This window comes from Bubalus bubalis, chromosome 2 (genome assembly GCF_019923935.1).
Source record: "Bubalus bubalis isolate 160015118507 breed Murrah chromosome 2, NDDB_SH_1, whole genome shotgun sequence".
Taxonomy (NCBI): domain Eukaryota; kingdom Metazoa; phylum Chordata; class Mammalia; order Artiodactyla; family Bovidae; genus Bubalus; species Bubalus bubalis.
Window position 1 is genome coordinate 137462842 of NC_059158.1, and position 24512 is coordinate 137487353.

Below are 24512 nucleotides of genomic sequence, written 5' to 3' on the forward strand. Positions count from 1 at the left end.
TGTCAGCAAAGTGATGTCTCTGCTTTTGAATACACTGTCTAGGTTTGTCATAGCTTTTCTTCCAGGGACCAAGCTTCTTTAATTTCATGGCTGCGGTCACCGTCCACAGTGATTTTGGAGCCCAAGAAGAGAAAGTCTGTCACTGCTTCCACTTTTTCCCCTTCTAATTGCTATGAAGTGATGGGACTAGATGCCATGATCTTAAGTTTTTTTAAATATTTTAAACTGGCTTTTTCACTCTCATCCTTCACCCTCATCAAGAGACTCTTTAGTTCCTATTTGCTTTCTGCCATTAGGGTGGTATCATCCATATATCTGAGGTTGTTGATATTTCTCCCAACAATCTTGTTTCCAGTTTGTAACTCATCCAACCCAGCATTTCTCATAATGTGCTCTGGTATAAGTTAAATAAACAGGGTGACAGTAAATAGCCTTGTCATCCTCCTTTCTCAATCTTGAACCAGTCAGTTGTTCCATACAAGGTTCTGACTTTTGCTTCTTGATCAGCATATAGGTTTCTCAGGAGACAGGTAAGATGATCTGGTATTCCCATCTCTTTAAGAGTTTTCCACAGTTTGTTATGATCCACACTATCAAAGGCTTTAGCATCGTCAATGAAACAGAGGTCGATGTTTTTCTGGAATTCCCTTGCTTTTTCTATGATCCAGCAAATGTTGGCAATTTGATCTCTGGTTCCTCTGCCTTATCTGTATCCAGCTTGGACATCTGGAAGTTCTCAGTTCACACAATGCTGAATCCCAGCATGTAGGATTTTGAGCCATAACCTTACTAGCATGAGAGATGAGGGCAGTTGTCTGGTGTTTTGGACATTCTTCAGTACTGCCCTTCTTGGGAATTGGGACAAGGATTGACCTTTTCCAGTTCTGTGGCCACTGCTGGGTTTTCCAAACTTGCTAACATGTTGAGTACAGCACTTTGATAGCATCATCTTAAAGCTCTGCTGGAATTTGATCACCTCCACTAGGTTTATAGGTTTTTTCCTGGGTTTGGGTGACTGACACACCATTGTGGTTATCTGGGTCATTAAGATCTTTTTTGTTCTATTCTCTGTATTCTTTCCATCTCTTCTTGATCTCTTCTGCTTTTATTAGGTCTTCACCATTTCTGTCCTTTATTGTGCCCATTTTTGGATGAAATATTTCTTTGATATATCCAATTTTCTTGAAATCTTTACTCTTTCCCCTTCTGTTGCTTTCCTCTTTTTCTTTGCATTGTTCATTGAAGCAGGCCTTCTGTCTCTGCTGTTCTGTGGAACTCTGCTTTCAGTTGGGTGTACCTTTCTCTTTCCCCCTTGCTTTTCATTTTTCTTCTTTCTTCAGCTATTTGTAAATCCTTCTCAGACAACCACTTTGCCCTCTTGCTTTTCTTTTTCTTTAGGATGGCTCTGTTTGGCGCCTTTGTCCAGCGTTACGGACCTTGCCCCTAGCTCTCCAGGCACTGTTTCCTAGGTTAGCCCCTTGAATCTGGTTGTCACCACTGCTGTGTATCCATAGGGGATTTGACTTAAGTCGTACCTGGGCTGGCCTAGTGTTTTTTCCCACTTTTAGTTTAGGCCTGAATTTTTCTATGAGACACTAATGATCTGAGCCACAGTCAGCTCCAGGTCTTGTTTATGGTGACTGTCTACAGCTTCTCCATCTTTGGCTACAAAGAATGAAATCACTCTGATTTCGGTATTGACCCTTTGGTGATGTCCATGTGTAAAGTTGTTTTATACTGTACACTGTGGAAAAGAGAAACAGAAACAGGCAAAGATGAGAGAAAAGAGGATTCTGCTGATGAAACGAGAGATTTCCTGAGACAAAATGTATTTTCATGTAGCCTTTCCAAAAAAAGTTAATATTAGCACTCAAATTTTAACAGTTTCTAAAAATTATTGGTAGCTACAACCAAGAGGAATATGCCCTTCACAGGTGGAAAATAAAAGATTGCAAGAGAGGAAGAAATTTATTTAAAAATTCTGGATGAAACTTTTTCTGATTCAGAGATAGGCTTAGTAATGTTATTTGCATGAGAGGATTGGAAATAAGAGGAAGAAAACAGAGAAATACACAATTTGGAAATTTGTATGTAAATATTAATGATTCACTTCCCCAAATGGAGCTTCCCAGGTGGCACTAATGGTAAAGAACCTGCCTGCCAATGCAGGAGGAGTAAGAAACTAAGACTCAATCTTTGGGTTGGAAAGATCCCTTTGGAGGAGAAAATGGCAACCCACTCCAGTATTCTTGCTTGTGGAGAATCCCATGGACAGAGGAGCCTGCTGGAGGTCCATAGGATCCCAAAGAGTTGGACAGTACTGGAACAACTTAGCATGCATGTTCCCCCAAATAATCATCATCTTTAAAGATATGAATAGTCAGCTTTATGAGTTCGTTTTCAAATATAATTAAGCCTATAAGAATTCTGTTAATTCAGCTTTTATAATTCTCTGTTGATAAAACACAAAACTCTGGCTCCTCCTTACATACTGACAATTCTAATTATTTGTACTCAAAAAGGTTTCAGAGTGCTAGATACCACAATTCCTTTAAAATAGAAGTGAAAATACATTGCCCACAAAGTCTCACTGTTATGCTCATGAACTGTGTTAATTTGGAGTTTCCATAAGTGCCATAAACCAAATGAATTATATCAATACTTGTATATGGCTACAGCCTACTTTTATTTGTTGAAGTAACTATTTTAGTTGACATAGAATCATTGAAAAATGTAGGCTTGCTTTCTTAAGAATTTGCTGTGATTTTTTTTCCCCAAAATTCTTGGCCTTTTTTTAAAAAAAAAAAAACTTTTTTTAAGTGTATGTATCTATCTGTTTCATCAGCAAGGCTTATTTTATTTCTTTTCTATTTTTTTCCTCTAGACAAAAGTTAAGCAGCTAGAAGAACAACTGCATTCTCTTACTGAAACCAGTTCACAGAATGATCATCTACGCAAGTTGAATAAGGCACTAGAAGGCAAATATGCTCAGGTGTGATTAATAGCTACAAAACAGATTGCTTTTATGTTTTCATTAGCTTTTAAGAAACAGGCCTTTCTCCCCACCTCACCATACAAGCCCAGGAAGATGAATATTCTCTGACTGTACTCCATTTAACAAACATTTTTTAAAACACCCTCTATGTACAAAGTTCCACTTAATCCTAGAGGATTTCAGAAAGATGCCAGAATCAGGATTGGGACATTCAGCTTGCTTATGCTCTAACTGGAGGATTAGGAATGCACTCAGTAGATCTTATTATAGAAGATTATGGCTTTCGGAAACAAAATAGATTGTATTGGGAGCATCCTTAGGGAGCATTATTATGATGAAAGCATCACGAATCATGTTGTTCATGGAGGAAGTGGGTTTTTTTGATGTGAGCCTTAAAACTTTTGGCAGATGCGAGGAACAAGTATCTTTGATTTTTTAGTTATAGGCAAAGACAGAACTTGGTGCCAGCATGACCCACAGCAGCGCACTTGAAAGAGGTACTGGTAATGAAGGTGCTTGCTTGTCAACATGGTGGCTGTTGAGACTGAAAACCTGTCATAAGTCACAGAATACTTTTAACAGATGAAGAGAAAATTAGACAAATAAGGTATATAAAACCTTATATATGATGTGGGGAAAAGGCATTCTTTGTTGATGTTTGGAGTGCCCTCTTCCCACAAAGGACGATTTGGCTTTATTTACCTTTAGTGAAGAAAACAATCCAGGATTATGTGTTAGTAAAAAAAAGTGATTCATTTCAGTGATTTACAGTTTACCACATTATCTGTTTAATTCTTACCACTCAGTGTTAGCATGTGTAATGTCTGTGTCTATAATGTTTGTGTATGTTATACCTCTGGTAACCAAGGAACTAGAATGTGTCTTCAGATGGAATGCTGCTAGCGTTCTAACCATCTGACTACACTGGTAAAGGGGGCTTCATTAGATACGCTTGCTTTCTTCACTAGGACATACTTCATTCTGGTTATTTTTTTATTCTGAAAGCAAAGGAGCACATTTCTAAGTATATTTTCCATCACAGCTTTGTTTAGAACATTGTGTTGTTTCTCCCAGTAAACGGGGCACTCATTGAAAAATAATCCTAGGTTTAGCTGATTTGTTTTTCTCAATTGGTGATGCCTCCAAGGAGAAGGAAATCTCCAGAGAGGCCTGCTTCTTCGAAATTCCTTGAAAGCTATAGGCCTCCTGTAAACAGCGTCAAGGAACGGACTTCCTCAGTTGGTTTGCCCAGTGTTGTGCCGAACCCCACACGCCGTGTGACCTTTGCACCTGCCCTCACTTCTGTGAGGTCTTCTCAGGAGATTGGAGACTCGCGGATCTCTCTAAAGACTCTTTTGAATGCCATTAAAACCATGGAGGGAAGACTAGAAGGTAAAATAGACATTCTTGCCTCAAGACCATTAATAAATGATGAGTCACCAAATTTTCTTAATCGAGATTCGGTAAGTGAAGACTAGAAATCATAACGAAATTTCAGATTTATACAACAATGAAGAAAAGTAGTAACATCTAGAGAGAGAAAGTTTAGAGATGTGCGTACTAACAAGGAAACAAGCTTCTTCACAAACAGGATAGACTAATGTAGATTGAAACCATCATTCGTGTTATCTCATACTTTTTCTTTTGGACACGGAAATGTCCAGATTGGCTTAACACTAACCATTGAGATTTTTTAAATCTAATTTTCTATTTCTTAAAAATTAGTATGTTAATAATCTTAACATTTACAGTAAAATGTTTGGATAAAGGCTGATTTTAAAGTAGAAGTACATAAATAGGAGCCCTAATATCTTGGATGCTGGCATATATTTCCCCCCAAAAACTTACTAGAGTATCTATCTTTGTTTCCTATTTAAAAACAGAAAGTACTATAACTTGTCTTAGAGTTAACTAATGTTTAGATACTTTTGTTAAGTACTTTAGCTAGCGGCCTTTTCATATTTATATAAACACTGGTAAAACTATAAAAACTATGTTCTTCCTAATGTATTTTCCCCATTCAATAGGTTTTCAAAACGTCTAAGTTAGCATCTTTTATACTATGCTTGGATCTCTACAGAAAAAGTATTTTAATTGTTACACATTAAAAGTTATAGGGAAGTATAATGTTGAGGGAGATGTGGGGAAAAAGCATTCTTTGTTGATGTTTGGAGTGCCCTCTTCCTACAAAGGACAATTTGGCTTTATTTACTTTTATTTCTTGGGCTTCCCTGGTGGCTCAGATGGTAAAGAATCTGCCTTCGAGGATGGTAAACTTCCAAACTCATTCTATGAGGCCACCATCACCCTAATACCAAAACCTGACAAAGATCCCACAAAAAAAGAAAACTACAGGCCAATATCACTGATGAACATAGATGCAAAAATCCTTAACAAAATTCTAGCAATCAGAATCCAACAACACATTAAAAAGATCATACACCATGACCAAGTGGGCTTTATCCCAGGGATGCAAGGATTCTTCAATATCCGCAAATCAATCAATGTAATACACCACATTAACAAATTGAAAAATAAAAACCATATGATTATCTCAATAGATGCAGAGAAAGCCTTTGACAAAATTCAACATCCATTTATGATCAAAACTCTCCAGAAAGCAGGAATAGAAGGAACATACCTCAACATAATCAAAGCTATATATGACAAACCCACAGCAAACATTATCCTCAATGGTGAAAAATTGAAAGCATTTCCTCTAAAGTCAGGAACAAGACAAGGGTGCCCACTTTCACCATTACTATTCAACATAGTTTTGGAAGTTTTGGCCACAGCAATCAGAGCAGAAAAAGAAATAAAAGGAATCCAAATTGGAAAAGAAGAAGTAAAGCTCTCACTGTTTGCAGATGACATGATCCTCTGCATAGAAAACCCTAAAGACTCCACCAGAAAATTACTAGAACTAATCAATGACTATAGTAAAGTTGCAGGATATAAAATCAACACACAGAAATCCCTTGCATTCCTATACACTAATAATGAGAAAACAGAAAGAGAAATTAAGGAAACAATTCCATTCACCATTGCAACGGAAAGAATAAAATACTTAGGAATATATCTACCTAAAGAATCTAAAGACCTATATATAGAAAACTATAAAACACTGGTGAAAGAAATCAAAGAGGACACTAACAGATGGAGAAATATACCATGTTCATGGATTGGAAGAATCAATATAGTGAAAATGAGTATACTACCCAAAGCAATCTATAGATTCAATGCAATCCCTATCAAGCTACCAACAGCATTCTTCACAGAGCTAGAACAAATAATTTCACAATTTGTATGGAAAAACAAAAAACCTCGAATAGCCAAAGCGATCTTGAGAAAGAACAATGGAACTGGAGGAATCAACCTATCTGACTTCAGGCTCTACTACAAAGCCACAGTTATCAAGACAGTATGGTACTGGCACAAAGACAGAAATATAGATCAATGGAACAAAATAGAAAGCCCAGAGATAAATCCACGCACATATGGACACCTTATCTTCGACAAAGGAGGCAAGAATATACAATGGATTAAAGACAATCTCTTTAACAAGTGGTGCTGGGAACTCTGGTCAACCACTTGTAAAAGAATGAAACTAGAACACTTTCTAACACCATACACAAAAATAAACTCAAAATGGATTAAAGATCTAAACGTAAGACCAGAAACTATAAAACTCCTAGAGGAGAACATAGGCAAAACACTCTCTGACATACATCACAGCAGGATCCTCTATGACCCACCTCCCAGAATATTGGAAATAAAAGCAAAAATAAACAAATGGGACCTAATTAACCTTAAAAGCTTCTGCACATCAAAGGAAACTATTAGCAAGGTGAAAAGACAGCCTTCAGAATGGGAGAAAATAATAGCAAATGAAGCAACTGACAAACAACTAATCTCGAGAATATACAAGCAACTCCTACAGCTCAACTCCAGAAAAATAAATGACCCAATCAAAAAATGGGCCAAAGAACTAAATAGACATTTCTCCAAAGAAGACATACAGATGGCTAACAAACACATGAAAAGATGCTCAACATCACTCATTATCAGAGAAATGCAAATCAAAACCACTATGAGGTACCATTTCACACCAGTCAGAATGGCTGCGATCCAAAAGTCTACAAGTAATAAATGCTGGAGAGGGTGTGGAGAAAAGGGAACCCTCTTACACTGTTGGTGGGAATGCAAACTAGTACAGCCACTATGGAGAACAGTGTGGAGATTCCTTAAAAAACTGGAAATAGAACTGCCTTATGATCCAGCAGTCCCACTGCTGGGCATACACACTGAGAAAACCAGAAGGGAAAGAGACACGAGTACCCCAATGTTCATCGCAGCACTGTTTATAATAGCCAGGACATGGAAGCAACCTAGATGTCCATCAGCAGATGAATGGATAAGAAAGCTGTGGTACATATACACAATGGAGTATTATTCAGCCATTAAAAAGAATACATTTGAATCAGTTCTAATGAGGTGGATGAAACTGGAGCTTATACAGAGTGAAGTAAGCCAGAAAGAAAAACACCAATACAGTATACTAACGCATATATATGGAATTTAGAAAGATGGTAACAATAACCCTGTGTACGAGACAGCAAAAGAGACACTGATGTATAGAACAGTCTTATGGACTCTGTGGGAGAGGGAGAGGGTGGGAAGATTTGGGAGAATGGCATTGAAACATGTAAAATATCATGTATGAAATGAGATGCCAGTCCAGGTTCGATGCACGATACTGGATGCTTGGGGCTGGTGCACTGGGACGACCCAGAGGGATGGAATGGGGAGGGAGGAGGGGGGAGGGTTCAGGATGGGGAACACATGTATACCTGTGGCGGATTCATTTTGATATTTGGCAAATCTAATACAGTTATGTAAAGTTTAAAAATAAAATAAAATTAAAAAAAAAAAAAAAAGAATCTGCCTTCAATGTAGGAGACCCAGATTCAATCCCTGAGTCTGATCCCTGGGTTGGGAAGTTCCCCTGGAGAAGGGAATGGCTATACCCAGTCCAGTATTCTTGCGTGGAGAATTCCATGGACAGAGGAGCCTGGCAGGCACAATCCATGGGGTTGCAACACAAAAATCAAACACAATTGAGTGACTAACACTTACACTTTTTCACAGAGGAGCCTGGTGGCCTAGTCAATGGGGTCACAAAGAGTTGGACATGACTGAAGGGCCTTAGCACACACACACACACAATATATAAGATGTATTAAGATATATAAATATATATTATATATATATATATATCTTCAGATACATAAGATATATAAATATCTTCAGATATTTAAATATAGATATATGAATATCTCCGGAGAAGGCAATGGCACCCCGCTCCAGTACTCTTGCCTGGAAAATCTCACGGATGGAGGAGCCTGGTAGGCTGCAGTCCATGGGGTCGCTAAGGGTCGGACACGACTGAGCGACTTCCCTTTCACTTTTCACTTTCATGACTTGGAGAAGGAAATGGCAACTCACTCCAGTGTTCTTGCCTGGAGAATCCCAGGGACAGGGGAGCCTGGTGGGCTGCCCTCTATGGGGGTCACACAGAGTCGGACACGACTGAAGTGACTTAGCAGCAGCATATGAATATCTTAATCATAACATATGTTAGGTTAAAACAAGGTTCAGAAGAGTGTACAAAATATTTCACTATTTGTGTGCAAAAGGGTTGGGAGGATTAAGAATATATACATATGTGTTCATCTTTGCAAAGAGTATCTCTAAAATGAATTGTAATAAATTGGCAATGTTATTTTCAAGAAAGGAAACTGGGTGGCTGGGAGATTTTTCACTGTATCAAAAGGATAAAGTGAAAAATCTCCCAGCCAAAGCAAAAGTGGACAAAGGATGGTCTTTTCAGCAAGCAGTGCTGAAGCAATTGTATATTACATGCAAAAACAAAAAACAAAATACCTTTGATCTGTACCTCTTACCGTATATAAAAATTATCTCAAAATGGATGACAGCCTTAAAGGTAAAACCTAAAACTAAAACTTTCAGAAGAAAACATTGGAAGAAAGCTTTGTAATCTTGAATTACACAAAGATTTCTTAGATTTGACATCAAAAGCATGATCCACAAAGGAAAAAAAAAGAAATGACAGCTTATGCTCTTCAAAGACATTGTTAAGAAAATGAAATAAACTACAGGCTGGGAGAAGAAACAATTGCAAATGACATATGAGATGAAAGTGTTGTCTCCAGAATTTATTAAAATCACAAAACTCAGTAAGAAAGAAGGAGAAGGCAATGACACCCCACTCCTTGCCTGGAAAATCTCATGGACAGAGAAGTCTGGTAGACTGCAGTCCATGGGGTCGCTAAGAGTTGGACACGACTGAGCGACTTCACTTTCACTTTTCACTTTCATACATTGGAGAAGCAAATGGCACCCCACTCCAGTGTTCTTGCCTGGAGAATCCCAGGGACAAAGGAGCCTAATGGGCTGCCATCTGTGGGGTCACACAGAGTCGGACACGACTGAAGCGACTTAGTAGCAGCAGCAGTAAGAAGGAAGCAATTTGGGAAAAGAAGAGGCAAAGTACTTGAACATATATTTCACTAAAAAGATACATGGATATAAGTAAGAACTTGAAAAGATGTTAAACATCAGGCATTAGGGAAATGCAAATTAATACCGCAGTGAGATACTGCCTCACACTATTGTGTGTTTGTGTTCAGTCATGTCCGACTCTTTATGACCCCATGAACTATAGCCCTCTAGGCTTCTCTACCCATGGAATTTTCCAAGCAAGAATACTGGAGTGGGTTACCAGACAGTAAAGAATCTGCCTGTAATGTGAGAGACCCAGGTTTGATCCCTGGATTGAGAAGATCCCCTGAAGAAGGAAATGGCAGTCCACTCCAGTATTCTTGCCTGGAGAATTCCATGAACAGAAGAGCCTGGTAAGGGCTACAGTCTATGGAGTCACAAAGAGTCAGACACAACTGAGTGACTAACACTTTCACTTTCACCTCCAGGGGATCTTCTGGACCCAGGGATCAATCCACATCTCTTGCGTCTCCTGCCTTAGCAGGCAGATTCTAATGCCACCTGGGAAGCCCACCACATACTATTAGAATGTTTAAAATTGAAAAACTGATTGTACCGAGTGTTAGTGAAGCTATGGAGGCGCTCTCATACATTGTTGAAGGGAGTGTAAAATCAACCATTTTGGAAAATAGTTTGGTAGCTTCTTTAAAAGTGAAACAGGGGACTTCCCTGGTGGTCCAGTGGCTAAGATTCTGCAATCCTAATGCAGGGGTGCTGGGTTCCATCCCTGGTCAGGGAACTAGCTCCTACATGCCACAACTAAGACCTGGGGCAGCCAATTTTTTTTTTAGATGAAACATATTACTACCATATGACCTATCTCTTCCACCCTATGTATTTACCAAAGATGAATGAAAGTTTATATCTACAAATTGTATACAACTGCTCAAAGCAGTTCTATTTGTAATACCTTAGAACTATCACTTCATGGCACATAGATGGGGAAACAGTGACAGGCTTTATTTTCTTGGGCTCCAGAATCACTACAGATGGTGACTGCAGCCATGAAATTAAAAGATGCTTTCTTCTTGGAAAAACAGCTATGACAAACCTAGATAGCATATTAAAAAGCAGAGACATTACTACTTTGCTGACAAAGGTCCGTATAGTCAAAGCTGTGTTTTTTCCAGTAGTCATGTACAGATGTGAGAGCTAGACAATAAAAAAGGCTGAATGCCAAAGAATTGATGCCTTCGAACTGTGGTATTGGAGAAGACTCTTGAGAGTCCCTTGGACAGCAAGGAGATCAAACCAGTCAATCCTAAAGGTAATCAACCCTGAATGTTCGTTAGAAGGACTGATGTTGAAGCTTCCATACTTTGGCCACCTGATGTGAAGAGCCAACTCAATGGAAAAGACCCTGATGTTGGGAAAGGTTGAAGGCAGGAGAAGGGAATGACAGAGGATGAGATGGTTGGATGGCATCACTGACTCAATGGACATGAGTTTGAGCAAGCTCCAGGAGATGGTGAAGGACAGGGAAGCCTGGCATACTGCAGTCCATAGGGTTGCAAAGAGTCGGACACTAGTGAGCGACTGAACAGAATGGAAAACTGGAACAACTCCAGTGTCTAGCAGAATACTGTTCAGCAACAGGAAGGAAGAATTATTGGTACATGCAGAAGATTGAGTGAATCTTAACTGTGCTGAGTAAAACAAACCATTCAAAAATGAGTACAGTATGCCTCTGCATATGAACCTTCAAGTTGTGAACTTTCAAACTTGCATTCACGTGTCCAATCATGAAGGTTAGTTCTATTTGAGGCGGCACAGGATTCGAATGTAGACTGGTACTTGAAGTCTGCAGCAGCTGTTCAGAATACAGTCCAGTCCAGTTCAGTTCAGTTGGTCAGTCGTGTCCGACTCTGTGACCCCATGGACTGCAGCACGCCAGGCCTCCCTGTCCATCACCAACTCCTGGAGTTTACACAGACTCATGTCCATTGAGTTGGTGATGCCATCCAGCCATCTCATCCTCTGTCATCCCCTTCTCCTCCCACCTTCAGTCTTTCCCAGCATCAGGGTCTTTTCCAATGAGTCAGTTCTTTGCATCAGGTGGCCAAAGTATTGGAGTAGCAGCTTCAGCATCAGTCCTTCCAATGAATATTCAGGACTGATTTCCTTTAGGATGGACTGATTGGATCTCCTTGCAGTCCAAGGGACTCTCTCAAGAGTCTCCTCCAACACCACAGTTCAAAAGCATCAATTTTTTGGCACTCGGCTTTCTTTATAGTTCATCTCTCACATCCATACATGACTACTGGAAAAGCTATAGCTTTGACTAGAAGGACCTTTGTTGGAAAAGTAATGTCCCTGCTTTTTAATATGCTATCTAAGTTGGTCATAACTTTTCTTTCAAGGAGCAGCATTTTTTAATTTCATGGCTGTGCTACCAAAGAGTCCAGTACTACCAAAGAGCTATATGACCTTGTAGCTCATATGGTAAAGAATCTGCCTACAATGCAAGAGACCTTGGTTCGATCCCTGGGTCAGTAAGATACTTGGGAGAAGGGAATGGCAACCCACTCCAGTATTCTTGCCTGAAGAATCCCATGAAAAGAGGAGCCTGCCAGGCTACAGTCCATGGGATCACAAAAAGTCAGATACGACTGAGTGACTAACACTACCCAGATGTCAGTGGATCCTTTTTTCAAGAGGGTGGCTGGGAATGAACCTAGCAAGTAACCGGAACCTGTGCCATCGGTGTCAGGCATGAGTGGAATTGCAGTTTGTCCTCTGTCTCCTCTTGCTGATGATCCTGCACCTCGTAACCATCTCCCACCTCCACTCCCTCTTCCAGTCAGTTCTCACCTGTATGCCAGTTGTTGTACTGCTGTACTTTTCAAGGTACTGTACTGTAAGGTTAACAGTATTTTTTGTTTGCTTGTTTTTTATGTATTGTCTGAAAAGTATTATAAACCTATTGAAGTACAGTACTACATAGCTGGTTGTGTTAGTTGGGTACCTAGACTAACAGACTTAAGAACAAATTTGAACTTATGAGCATGTTCTTAGAACTCATTTATATGTAGAGGACTTACTGTACATAAAATACTTCATTTATATAAAATTCTAGGAAATAAAAATGACAGAAAATAGGTCAGTGAAGGCCTTGGGTGGACATGTAGGAACCGGGAGAGAGAGAATGGGTTGATTACTAAAAGGCATAGGGGAAGTTTGGGGATAATGGAAATTGTTCATTATTGTGATGATTTTAAGAGTTTATACATATTTCAAAATTGTACATGTTAAATGTACACAGCTTACTGTTTGTCAGCTATATCCCAGTATGGCTGTTTTTAAAAATGTTAATTTTTGTATAAGTAATTATTTTAAAGTATTTAAAATGACATTCTTGAAATGACAAAAACAATAAAGATAGATAACAAGTTAGTGGTTGCCAAGGAACATGGAATGGATTTGGGGAGGACATGAACAAAAGAAATAGTACAAGAGAGCTCTTCGTGGCATTGGAGCAGTTCTGTATCTTGACTGTGGTGGCGGCCACCGGAATATGTGCATGCGATCGGATTACATAGTTATATGTGTGTGTGCATACACAGATGAATGCAGGGTAAAAAATGGTGAAACTGTAACTTTTGTAGTCCTGTTAATCTGATTAACAATCATGTAAGATTGTGAAGATGTCAAGATGTCATTATTAGAAGCAGGGTGAAGAGTGCGTGGGGACTGTCACTAATTTTGTAACATCCTGTGAGTCTATAATAATTTCAAGATAAAAATTTTTTTAAAGAGTAGTATTTAAGATAGTATGATGATCTGAAATGATTGTGTAGATACACTGAAAGTGTTTCAGGGATGTAAAATTGTAATACTTTTAATTAGGATTAGAACACTATTTAGAACACTTTTATAACTATTTTCTTGACACTGTTTGATACTTATTCATCTGCTTTTATTATGTATTTTGTTAATTTACATCATATTTTCAAATTCTGTGATAACCAGTTTTCTCCCCCAGTTTTCATCTTACCATCAGAGGTTTTTTTTGTGTGTTTTTTTTTAGTATTTTAAAGTTTTTATTGGTATGTATGTAGTTTATTTATAGTGTTATGTTAGTTTCTGGTGTACAGCAAAGTGAGTCAGTTATACATATATCCACTCTTTTCCCATATAGGTCATTACAGAGTATTGAGAAAAGTTCCTTGTGCCATATAATAGCCATCATAATCATAGTCTTATCTCCCATGTCCCTCATTCCAGGCTTTTCATATTGACATATATATTAGAGATTTGCACATGTTTATTAACAGATTTTTTTTTCCTTTGTAGTTTTAAGGGGAAAAATAGCTACTAGAGCTAGTTTTTTTTGCAGTTATAGATAAGCATACTTAGTTAAATAAGCATATTTAATTTAACATTTTAAGTTTGGCTTCTAAATTACTGTGTCTTATTCTAACCAGAGCTTCCCTTATGGCTCAGATGGTAAAGAATCCACCTGCAATACAGTAGGTCTGAGTTTGATCCCTGGGTTGGAAAGATCCCCTAGAGAAGGAAATAGCTACCCACTCTAATATTCTAGCCTGGAGAATCCCCGTGGACACAGAAGCCTGACAGGCTAACAGTTGATGGGTCATAAAGAGTCAGACAAGACTGAGCGACTAAGCACAGGACATTCTAACTGCTGATTGATCGTGCTTTGAGAAAGTCATTTATTATCGTTTCTTTCTGCTAAGGTGAAATCCCTTCTTGAAAAGAATAAAGAGGAGCTTTCACAAGCAGTGAGGGGTCGTGATGCAGCCCTGAAAGAGAGTCAGAAGTTGAAAGGGGACCTTGAAACTCTGAAGGACAGGGAGAACAAGAAGGCAAGACATCACCCCTTTGTGAACTGTGTAGCTGACATGAAGCGCTTCTGAAATTTTTATGAGCCACATTCTTTCATTTCTTGTTACCTTTAGTTTAAAAAAAACAAAGAGGATTGATCAGATGAGAATTTTCTTTTCTAAACGAACGATAACTTTTGAAAAACTTTAAAATACTTCCCTTAAATATAGATGATTTAACTCACAGTGTGTTTTTTTTTTCTTTCTTAATCAAAAGTCTGGGTTTTTTTGTTGAAACACATCTGACCTTGGTAATAATAACCACCTACTTTGTCTTATTAATGTGATAAAACATTGTTATGTTTCTATGTTAAATCACCAAATGCTTTCTGCTTAACAGTGTGTGTTCTCGGTGGGAGGAGAGGTCACATCCCAGACTCCTTCCCCTCTGAAGAGGGCTGTGACTTACACCATTCTTCAGTGGCTCCCACTCTCCCTTATGTTCTTTTTTCCCTCAGATAATTCTGATGGGCTTCGGAGGTGTTATCTTCTTCTAAGCCCATGGTAAGATTAGCTGAGCAGGACCTGTATGGGCCACCCTGGGACTACCTCGAGACCCAAGAAGTTGTCGGTCCTTATGTCTCTAGTTAATACTGATGTGTGTGCTGGGATATGACAATAGTCAGGAAGCACTGCAGAGTTTTTCATTGGAGCCATAGGATCTGGGGTCTAGTTTTCTTTTTCTCAAAGTCAGAATAACTTAATAAACAAAATAAAAATAAAATATACTTTAAAGCAATTATCCTCCAAATAAAACATAGTAGAAGCATACCTCACACCTATCTGTGGGAAATTTCTGTGGAATTGTAAATGAATTTAAGAACAATTTTATATTCTCTTGTTTATTTAAATAAAACTGCTTTGGTTACAAAAGAAAAAATATATATTTATATATACACACACACTTATTCCTCTTAGCATTGTACCAGACCTGGTTTCAATACTCTTCTAGCAGTCACAGGACTCAGCAGCAGAAGAATAACTAGACCGGATCAAAACATTGTCTTATTTCATCTTCTGTTAGGTAGGAAACTTTCAGCGACAACTGGCAGAAGCCAAAGAAGACAACTGCAAAGTGACGATCATGTTGGAGAATGTGTTGGCTTCTCACAGTAAGATGCAAGGTGCTCTGGAAAAAGTGCAAATAGAGCTTGGCCGGAGGGATTCAGAGATCGCAGGCCTCAAGAAAGAAAGGTACCAGAGATTATTTTTGTCTTTGTACGTGTATTTTTCTGCTGTGTTGTAGTAAGGAACAGTGTGTGATCAAGAAACAGTCACTTTATGTTAACTTCCTTTGTGAAAAAAGTAGTAAAATGGTATTTAAAGAATTAGCAAATTTGAGAGAAACTGGAATTATAAAAATGATATCCAAAAATTCACATATTTTGTAGTGGTGTAAATGAATATGTATTCCAGCAATTCATGTGGTAAATGCTGTCTTATCCTTGCTGTTTTCTACACCATTTAAACCTGCCCTTGGGTCTACAGAATAATAATTGTCAAGATTATTAAAGCCAGGCGTCTACTTCATTTTGAATTAATTATCCATTTATTAGTGTACTATTTAATAAATTATTTTAGAGGGATCATTCTGAGAACTGCTTTCAGCTATAAGAAAACTCCTTTGAATGTTTCAAAAATTACATGCACATTTCCCGTTTAGGTTAATGAACAAATGGTTCGAGTTTAATAAGGCCTCTAAGTGTAATGTATTACTGGTACATATTGCCTCTGTGTTATGGGAGAATTAGTGACTTTTATATTCTTCATCATGCTAATTTTTTTTTTTTTTTTACGTTATGAATCAGTGTTACCTCTGAACTTAAAGAAATCAAGGGGATGGTATTGAAACAGTTTACTGTTCACAGTAAAATTCTAGGTAAAAAGCAGAAATCTCAAGAGTAAGCCAGTCCATCTAGAGGTGATACATTTTTGTGCCAGTGATATATATAAAGAGTATAAAATTACCAGCTTTTAACTTAGTCATTAACATGTACTGATAGTTTAATATACCAAGCAAAATGGAATCATAGAGATGGGACAAAGTTTTAATCCCCAGGAGAATTAGTCTCTTACTCTGATGCTGAGGCTGCAGATTTATCACCTGCCAGCTCTCAGATATTCTGAGCATCTGTAGCCCATGACCTAATGCCATTTCGGCTTCCTGGAAGAGTGCCCTGTACATCCCAGTGGTATCATTTCTAGATGGTTCTTTCCATTTCTAGAAAGTGGTCACTTTCTCTGTGCTCTCCATCTTTAGGGCTCTGAATCAACAGCGGGTACAGAAGCTGGAAGCAGAAGTGGACCAGTGGCAGGCCAGAATGCTTGTCGTTGATGCCCAGCACAACAGTGAGGTAGAAGCTAGGTTTTTATAGATGATAATGTTAGTGTTTTTTTATTTTATTGGGATATCAGTGTTTTGGAAAAATGGAGTAAAATAATCAGGTAAATTTCCTTCCCATTCAAGTCTGAGTTTTGAGCAATACATATTCCCAAATGGGAAACTGGTCTATAATCTTGCAGTGAGTCATTTAGCAAACCAGGACCATAATTATGCCTAATTCTTTTTGTCTTATATGGTCTACATTCTTTTCATATATTAATGCATAAGGGATTGCAAATGTTAAAGGGCTTAGAAAATAACGTAACTTCAGTTAGAAGTAGGGTAGTCCTACTAAATACGGAAACACATGCGTTCATAGGTATATACATATATAAATATGTATCTACACATATGCACACATGTAAAATACACAGGGATATTTCATATGAATAAGATTTTTCTAGAGAAATATACAAGGAGCAGTTGCCAGTTCTTATCTCTGTAGGCAGTGAGGTTAAAGAATCAAAAAGGGGAATTTAACTAATTTAAAATTTTAGAAATTAGGATAAATAAGTTGGCTCTGTTTTCGAAAACTCTCTAGTGACCAGTGGAGCATCCCCTTCCCGTCACCTTCTAAGAGTCTGCTAAGCACTGTCTGTAGTAAGTTCTTGCATACATATCCCAGGCATCTGGAGTCTTTGTTTCTGGTTCCAAATAATTATTGTTTCAAAGTTTAAGGAGGGAATATACAGTGTTAGGTACTTCTAGTATCTTTTACAGTGGAACAACAAGATTAAAAACAGTCTTCTCTTTCAGATGGAACCTCTACAAAAAGCTCTAGATGTAGCTAGAGAAGACAACAGGAAACTGGCTATGAGCCTGGAGCAAGCTCTCCAGACAAATAATCACCTACAAACAAAGCTTGATCATGTTCAAGAGAAATTGGAAAGCAAAGAACTTGAGCGACAGAATTTGGAAACCTTTAAGTAAGAGCAGTATAGTTACGGTGAAATTAGGGAAGAGCCTCTGGGAGAGTAAGTCTGGCTCATTCACATAAACCAGTTAAAGCTTTTTCCCTACTTTGAGCTAGTCCTCCTGCAGAACCATGTGAAGGAGACAGGCGTAGCTAAACAGCAGAGGATGCTGGCTGGGATACGCTTCTCTTTAGCTCTTCCCTCATCTGGTGTTGATCTTCTGTACATGAAGGTTAAACCAATTCAGGAGGGACACATACACATTTTTGCCAAACCTTTTCTATCAGAAGCTTATGTGTCCTTTAAAGGCATGATTTGGAAAAGGAACAACAGAAGCCTGGATGGAAATAACCCCTCCAGGAGTAGGATAATTCCATTTAAGCAGATGCTCGACCATTAATTGTTTTCCATTTTGCCCTGAGATTAGTTAGCTCAAATCCTTCTAATTCAAGTCAAGCCACTCGAGTTTTTTCTTAAACTGTATCTAGGCAAATATGATTTAGATATTAACAACATCCCATGAAAATTTATACCCAAAGGAAGTATATTATGCCCATAGATCTTTATTCCTTTAAGGTAGTGAACATATTGATATTGCAGAGCATATTTATATAAGCTAAAGCTAAGAGGGTATTTTTCATGTTTGTAATCTGTACAAATTGTATACTCTGGTGAAATGCTGCTGGCTGCGGACTGTTCAGTATTGGTTAAAACAAGAATATGTGTTTTCACTCTTAAGTGTGGATCTCTTTATATTAATGACTTTGTTTTTTAAGGCTGTAGGTAAATGCTTATTTTTCTTTCTGTTAATGAGCTCCAGATCAGTGATTTTACATGGTGACTGATCTGCTCAGTTGTAAATCATACCACCTAAGATGTTTTCTAAAGGTGATTTAACATCTCTTTTTCAAAACAGAGAGCGGATGAGTGAAGAATCCAAAATAGAAGCAGAATTGCATGCTGAACGCATAGATGCTCTAAGAAAGCAGTTTCAAATTGAGAGAGAAACTGCCAAGAAAGCAGCACAGCGGGAAGTGACTGAGGTATGGAGGCACGTGACAAAAGACACATAACATCCATCTCCAGGTGGTTGCCAGCTAGCGGATTCCTGAGAATGGCTGCAGTTGTTCTTTAGCTCTTCTAATTCTCCTTTCACCAGCAAGTGAGACACAGCTCTAAGCTGTTTGATATACAGTTATCTGCCCAGTGAAGGAATGCCTTGATGACAGTCTTCCTCTTGGAGAATAGTAACTTGAGTGGTAAAGAGAAAGGAGGAGACTGCCATCTGTTAGACAGATAGCAAGTCACCTATCTATCTCCTCAGTCCACTTCACTAGCATCCATCATGCACCTGCCTTCTCCTGAGAGGCATATTTAAAAACAGTAGAAGACGTGGTCTGTACTAAATGACCCCTTATTTGTCATCTCCACTGCTACATGACACAAGTAGGGAAGACGTCAGAAGAGTCTCCAATATTTAGAAGCTATGTACAATTTTAAATGAATGAAGAGTAAGGGAAAGTTTGTTTTAGGCTGGCTGGGTGATAGGAGGAGGAGGGAAGCTTGACCAAAGTACGGGACTGAGACTGGCAGAGCTTGCAGGGGTAGGACACGCTATGTAAGAGGATAAGCCAATGAAAAATGAACAGGATATGTGAGCAAAGGAAAAGCATTTGCCTGTCTTGATTAAAGCAGAGACTAGGAAATTTCTGAGAAAGAAGGGCTAGCTTAGAGGAAACCAGCTGGTAGACAGTCTTAACTACCAGAATATTGGCTGGAAACTGTTAGGTAAAAGTAAAGCACTGTAGGTTTCTGAGAAGGATGTAAGAACAGTTTTAAGTAGGTTAGTCTGTTGGCAGTGGAAAGTAAATAATAATGAAGATAAACCAGAAACATGGAGGCTCATGGGAACTAGAGCAGTTACTTCAGGTTTCGGATGATTAAAGAAAAGCGGTTCTGTTGAAAGTAGAGAATAATTAAATAAAAAGCCATTTTTAATTAAAAAATCAAACATACACAAAATGTATCATAAGCAAAGGGGAGGGAGTAATTAAAATAATTCCAAGACTTAGCTGGAGTGGCTGGTCTGTATTTTGCCAGATTTAGTGCATTGCTTTGCAGTTTACAAGGAGCAGTCACAAAAATCAGATTCAGCTATTTATTTGGTACTTTGTAAATTGCAAAAGCACTGTATAAATATTATAATAAAAACAATTTCTGTGGGAAACAAAAATGGACACTGAAATTAAAGATACCTTTAATCAGAGATAGTTGTTCAGAATACTTAGTTTAAACCCTTTTAACAGGAATCAGTGAAGATCGTGAACTTGTGCAGGAGACCAAAGAACAGTAGTATGAGTGCTGTCTTGAGCAGTTAGCCACAGAGAAGGGTGGCTGTTTAAGTGCACTGTTTAAGTGCCTCAGCTCTGCCTCTTAAAAGCAATGTGGTGATTTACTATCTGTGCAGACAACTGAACTTTTGAGTCTGTTTCCTTGATCATAAAATGGAACTTCTGAATGTTTCCTTGATCATAAAATGGAAATCATCACAACTACTTTCCACAGTGGTTTAGAGGATTAAATTGGAAAATATATGAAAAGTAATGACTAAGATCATGGCATCTGGTCCAATCACTTCATGGGAAATAGATGGGGAAACAGTGGAAACAGTGTCACACTTTTATCTTTTGGGGGGCTCCAAAATCACTGTAGATGGTGATTGCAGCCATGAAATTAAAAGACGCTTACTCCTTGGAAGGAAAGTTATGACCAACCTAGATAGCATATTCAAAAGCAGAGACATTACTTTGCCAACAAAGGTCCATCTAGTCAAGGCTATGGTTTTTCCAGTGGTCATGTATGGATGTGAGAGTTGGACTGTGAAGAAGGCTGAGCACCGAAGAATTGATGCTTTTGAACTGTGGTGTTGGAGAAGACTCTTGAGAGTCCCTTGGACTGCAAGGAGATCCAACCAGTCCATTCTAAAGGAGACCAGTCCTGGGTGTTCTTTGGAAGGAATGATGCTAAAGCTGAAACTCCAGTACTCTGGCCACCTCATGTGAAGAGTTGACTCATTGGAAAAGACTCTGATGCTGGGAGGGATTGGGGGCAGGAGGAAAAGGGGATGACAAAGGATGAGATGGCTAGATGGCATCACCGACTTGATGGATGTGAGTTTGGGTGAACTCCGGGAGTTGGTGATGGACAGGGAGGCCTGGTGTGCTGCAATCTGAACTGAATATAAGTACAAAGTAAGTGATAGTTTTTAAGGCTTACCCAGTTTTGCCAAAGCTGTGATTGAGGTAATGGTGGAATGTCTAACAGAAATTTGGTTGGGTGATAAAAGACTTAACACTGTAGTGTGAATTTAGGAGCTGAAGGAATGAGCTAGTATAAAGAGAAAAAGTAACATTATTTTGGTCCTTTCTTTGACATGTTAAACACTTACCAGCTATAGAGAATACCACCTTCCTATCTTCTCCCTTCTCAGCTTCCTTCCTAAAAATCAAGTGGTACTTTTTAGGTGCTTCTTCCTAAAAATTCAAGGATCCAAGAGGAGGAGAGGAACTCTGTAAAATGATTTAAGTAATGTTAAAAGATAAATTGAGGAATAATAAAATTAAGAGTTTATTTGAACAAAAATCCATTTGAATTGGACATTATGCCATTGATTGCAGTAGAAGGCACTCCGAGAAGTTGTACAAAATGAAAGACTCTTATAGGCAGAAGGGAGCAGGAACAAGAGAGTTAAACTAGGCAAAAAAGTAGATGGGTTACAGCAAACTTACTTCTTTTGGTGGATGGCAGGTGTCTAACAGGCAGATTACCCAGCTAATGCTGATCAGATGATTCCTGATTGATTGGTTTGAGAGTCCATTTCTGGGAGAGCCAAAACCAATTAAGTTTGGTGACAATAGGGCTTAGCATAGGTCATTTTGTTTTGGGCCTGTTGTATTGTTTATTTTATTAATAATCACTGTTATTTTACCACAAGACAAGTTTCCTAAAATTTCTAAAAGCAGTAAGTACAAATTATTATGTAAAATAAATAAGCTATAAGGGTATATTATACAGCACATGGAATGTAGCTGGAGTATAATCTTAAAAAATTATAGCTGGAGTATAATCTATATTTTAATCACTCATATACCTAAAAATATTATAAATCAACTAAACCTCAATAGAAAAGCAGTAATATAAAAACACTTATATTCCAATTAAAAATAAATGCATGCACCAGTGGTCAGTAGATGATAGGTATTTACATGTGTGCTTAGTCGCTCAGTCATGTCCTGCTCTTTGCTACCCCAGGGACTGCAGCCCACCAGGCTCCTCTGTCCATGGGGATTCTCCAGGCAAGAATGCTGGGGTGGGTTGCCATGCCCTCCTCCAGAGGATCTTCCCAAGTCAGAGATCAAATCCAGGTCTCCCACATTACAGGCAGATTCTTTACCATCTGAGCCACCAGGGAAACCCAAGAATACTGGAGTGGGTAGCCTATCCCTTCTCCAGGGGATCTTCCTGACCCAGGAATCAAACCAGGATCCTCCTGCATTGCAGGCAGATTCTTTACCAGCTGAGCTACCAAGGAAGTCCATTACATAAACTACCATATAATTTATTTTCACTTCTCCAAACATGACATCGCAAGTGACAGAGATGAGCTTAATCTTAAAAAAAGCAAAGCATTAAAGCATGGTAATGATCACTGAGCAATTAGTGTGTGTCAGGCTCTATATTCTTTTTCTACCTTGTTTTACTGTTACATGACTCCTATGAGGTAGCCTATTCACACGGTTCTCCAGCAATGAACCCAAGGCTTAAGGGTTATCTGAAGTTAACTTGACTAGTGACTGGTGAAGTTGAGATTTAAAGTGTCTGATACAAAAGCCATGCTCTTAATATATGATGAACATATATTTATATTGTTTACGTGTTCTAAGAAAGATTGTGTTTTTTAGTGTTAAATCACTGAAAGTGTTTCTCCACAAATCTCTTACTGCCTTACTTAAACCTCCTTTTTAAAAGAATAGTCCAAGGAGAACAAACTATAGGGACACAGCTAAACATAACCTTCTCTTACTGAACGGAAGGTTAAAATGTTCTCATTTTCCCTTTGTGTCCCACAGATGAAGAAAGCCCTTGATGAAGCCAACTTCAGATCAGTGGAAGTGTCCCGGACCAACCGAGAGCTGCGGCAGAAACTTACAGAGCTGGAAAAGCTACTGAACAGCAGCAAGGAGAAAATAAAGAATCAAAGGGCCCAAATTAAGCTCCACTTGTCCGCCAAGGCGAATAACGCTCAGAACGTAGAGAGGATGAAGGTTGTCTGAGAAACCCTGTCTCCCCTGACCTCCTAGTATTGATGAGGACCCAGGCAGGCAGTGGTGTTGGAGGAAGATGGTCTCAGAGCTCTAACACTGTCCTGTGATCTCTGGGAATTATAGCTATACCTGGGACGTGGGCAGACTGCCTTGAAGGGGACGGGTACTCTCTTTTTTTCCAGCAAAGATACTGCTGTGTGAATGTTTGGCTGCTCATTAGCTGCCAGTGTCCCATCCTGGCTCCTAGCTGTCTCTCCCGCAGTGATTGTATAGGACTTGGCTCTTTTGGGGTCAGTGGGCTGGATGGAAGAAGAGCCCAGCAAGAACTGATAACTGGGTCTCATGTGGGATTCTTTCTGTCATCCTCCTACAGGCAAAAAAAGCAAGCCCGTTTTTCCACTGATTATCTTTCTATGTTATTTCCACATTTACTTTCAGCAAATAGAAACAGAATTGAGGCAAATGGAGCTAATTAAGGATCAGTATCAGAAAAAAAACTACGAACAGGTAGATGATGTCCACACACTGTTTACCATTCATGTAAAATCCCAAACTTGGGTAGGTTCGCCAACCGTCTCCCTCTTTGTGCCCGACAGTCACTGAGTATCCAGAAATTTGTATCTGAAATGACTAACCTGCAGAAGGAGATGCAGCTGTTGGCCAGGAGCCAGTATGACACCTCAGCACGGAATAAACAGCAAGAGCTGCGCCTTGAGGCCGAGCGGAAGCTGAGGCAGGAGCTGGAGAATCGGTGCCAGGTGAAAAGGCTTCCTAGGATTCCTCTCAGAGATGAGCAGCAAGTGCCATGTGCTGAACCCAGCGTTAGGGCATATTGCTTTTCTAGGCTTTAGAGAAGAAAACAGATTTCCAAGTTGTTCATCTTAGCTAAGACCTCAGAATCATATCTAGGAAGAAGCCTGTAGCTTTGAATATGGCACCTCATTGTCATTTTCAATGTAAAAAAAACAAACAAACTCATTTTTAAAGAAAAGCTAAGGCTCACATATGCAAAGTACTAGTTACTGGGTAAGACTTCTGAATTTCATAGTCTTTCAGGAACTTTAGACTCCTCGGTTCTTCCCATAGCTCAGCTTTGTCTGTCTGTTGCCATTACAGGACTTTTGCCTGTCCCCAACCTAATGAAAAGCATGTTTTATTCCTGAAAAGGGACTTCAGGAGAGCATCAAGCTCTTGCCTTCCAACAGAGACTGTCTGCTACGAATATTATTCCCTCAGTTCTAGAAAGAAATGTTAATCACCTTTCCTCAGGAGAATCAGTAAATCAATATCTGTCATCATGTACAAATGTGTATACAGTCAGTTAAACTGAAAACAAGTTTTTAGCTTGTAGTCTGGTAGCACCTGGAATTAGAAAGTATCCCATCATACTTTCATAATTTGGTATGTCTTGTAATTTATTACAATATTGAAGGTTTTTCTCCCATATATGGCACATTGGGAGTTTGTAAA

General features: G+C 38.8%; 1 protein-coding gene across 9 annotated transcripts in view; it reads left to right on the forward strand.

Moving 5' to 3' along the window:
• The window catches only part of CCDC150 (coiled-coil domain containing 150), a 97661-nt gene that overhangs the window by 66797 nt on the left and 6352 nt on the right, over nt 1–24512 (forward strand). For 8 of the 9 annotated variants that reach the window (XM_025277900.3, XM_025277913.3, XM_006078138.4 and 5 more), the window contains 9 exons: nt 2885–2992; nt 14275–14403; nt 15446–15615; nt 16682–16775; nt 17561–17730; nt 18635–18761; nt 22848–23042; nt 23481–23549; nt 23639–23800. In XM_025277900.3, coding sequence (XP_025133685.1) covers nt 2885–2992; nt 14275–14403; nt 15446–15615; nt 16682–16775; nt 17561–17730; nt 18635–18761; nt 22848–23042; nt 23481–23549; nt 23639–23800 — 1224 coding nt within the window. The remainder of the gene's footprint in view (nt 1–2884; nt 2993–14274; nt 14404–15445; nt 15616–16681; nt 16776–17560; nt 17731–18634; nt 18762–22847; nt 23043–23480; nt 23550–23638; nt 23801–24512) is intronic. The other variant, XM_025277909.3, reaches the window with a different exon arrangement.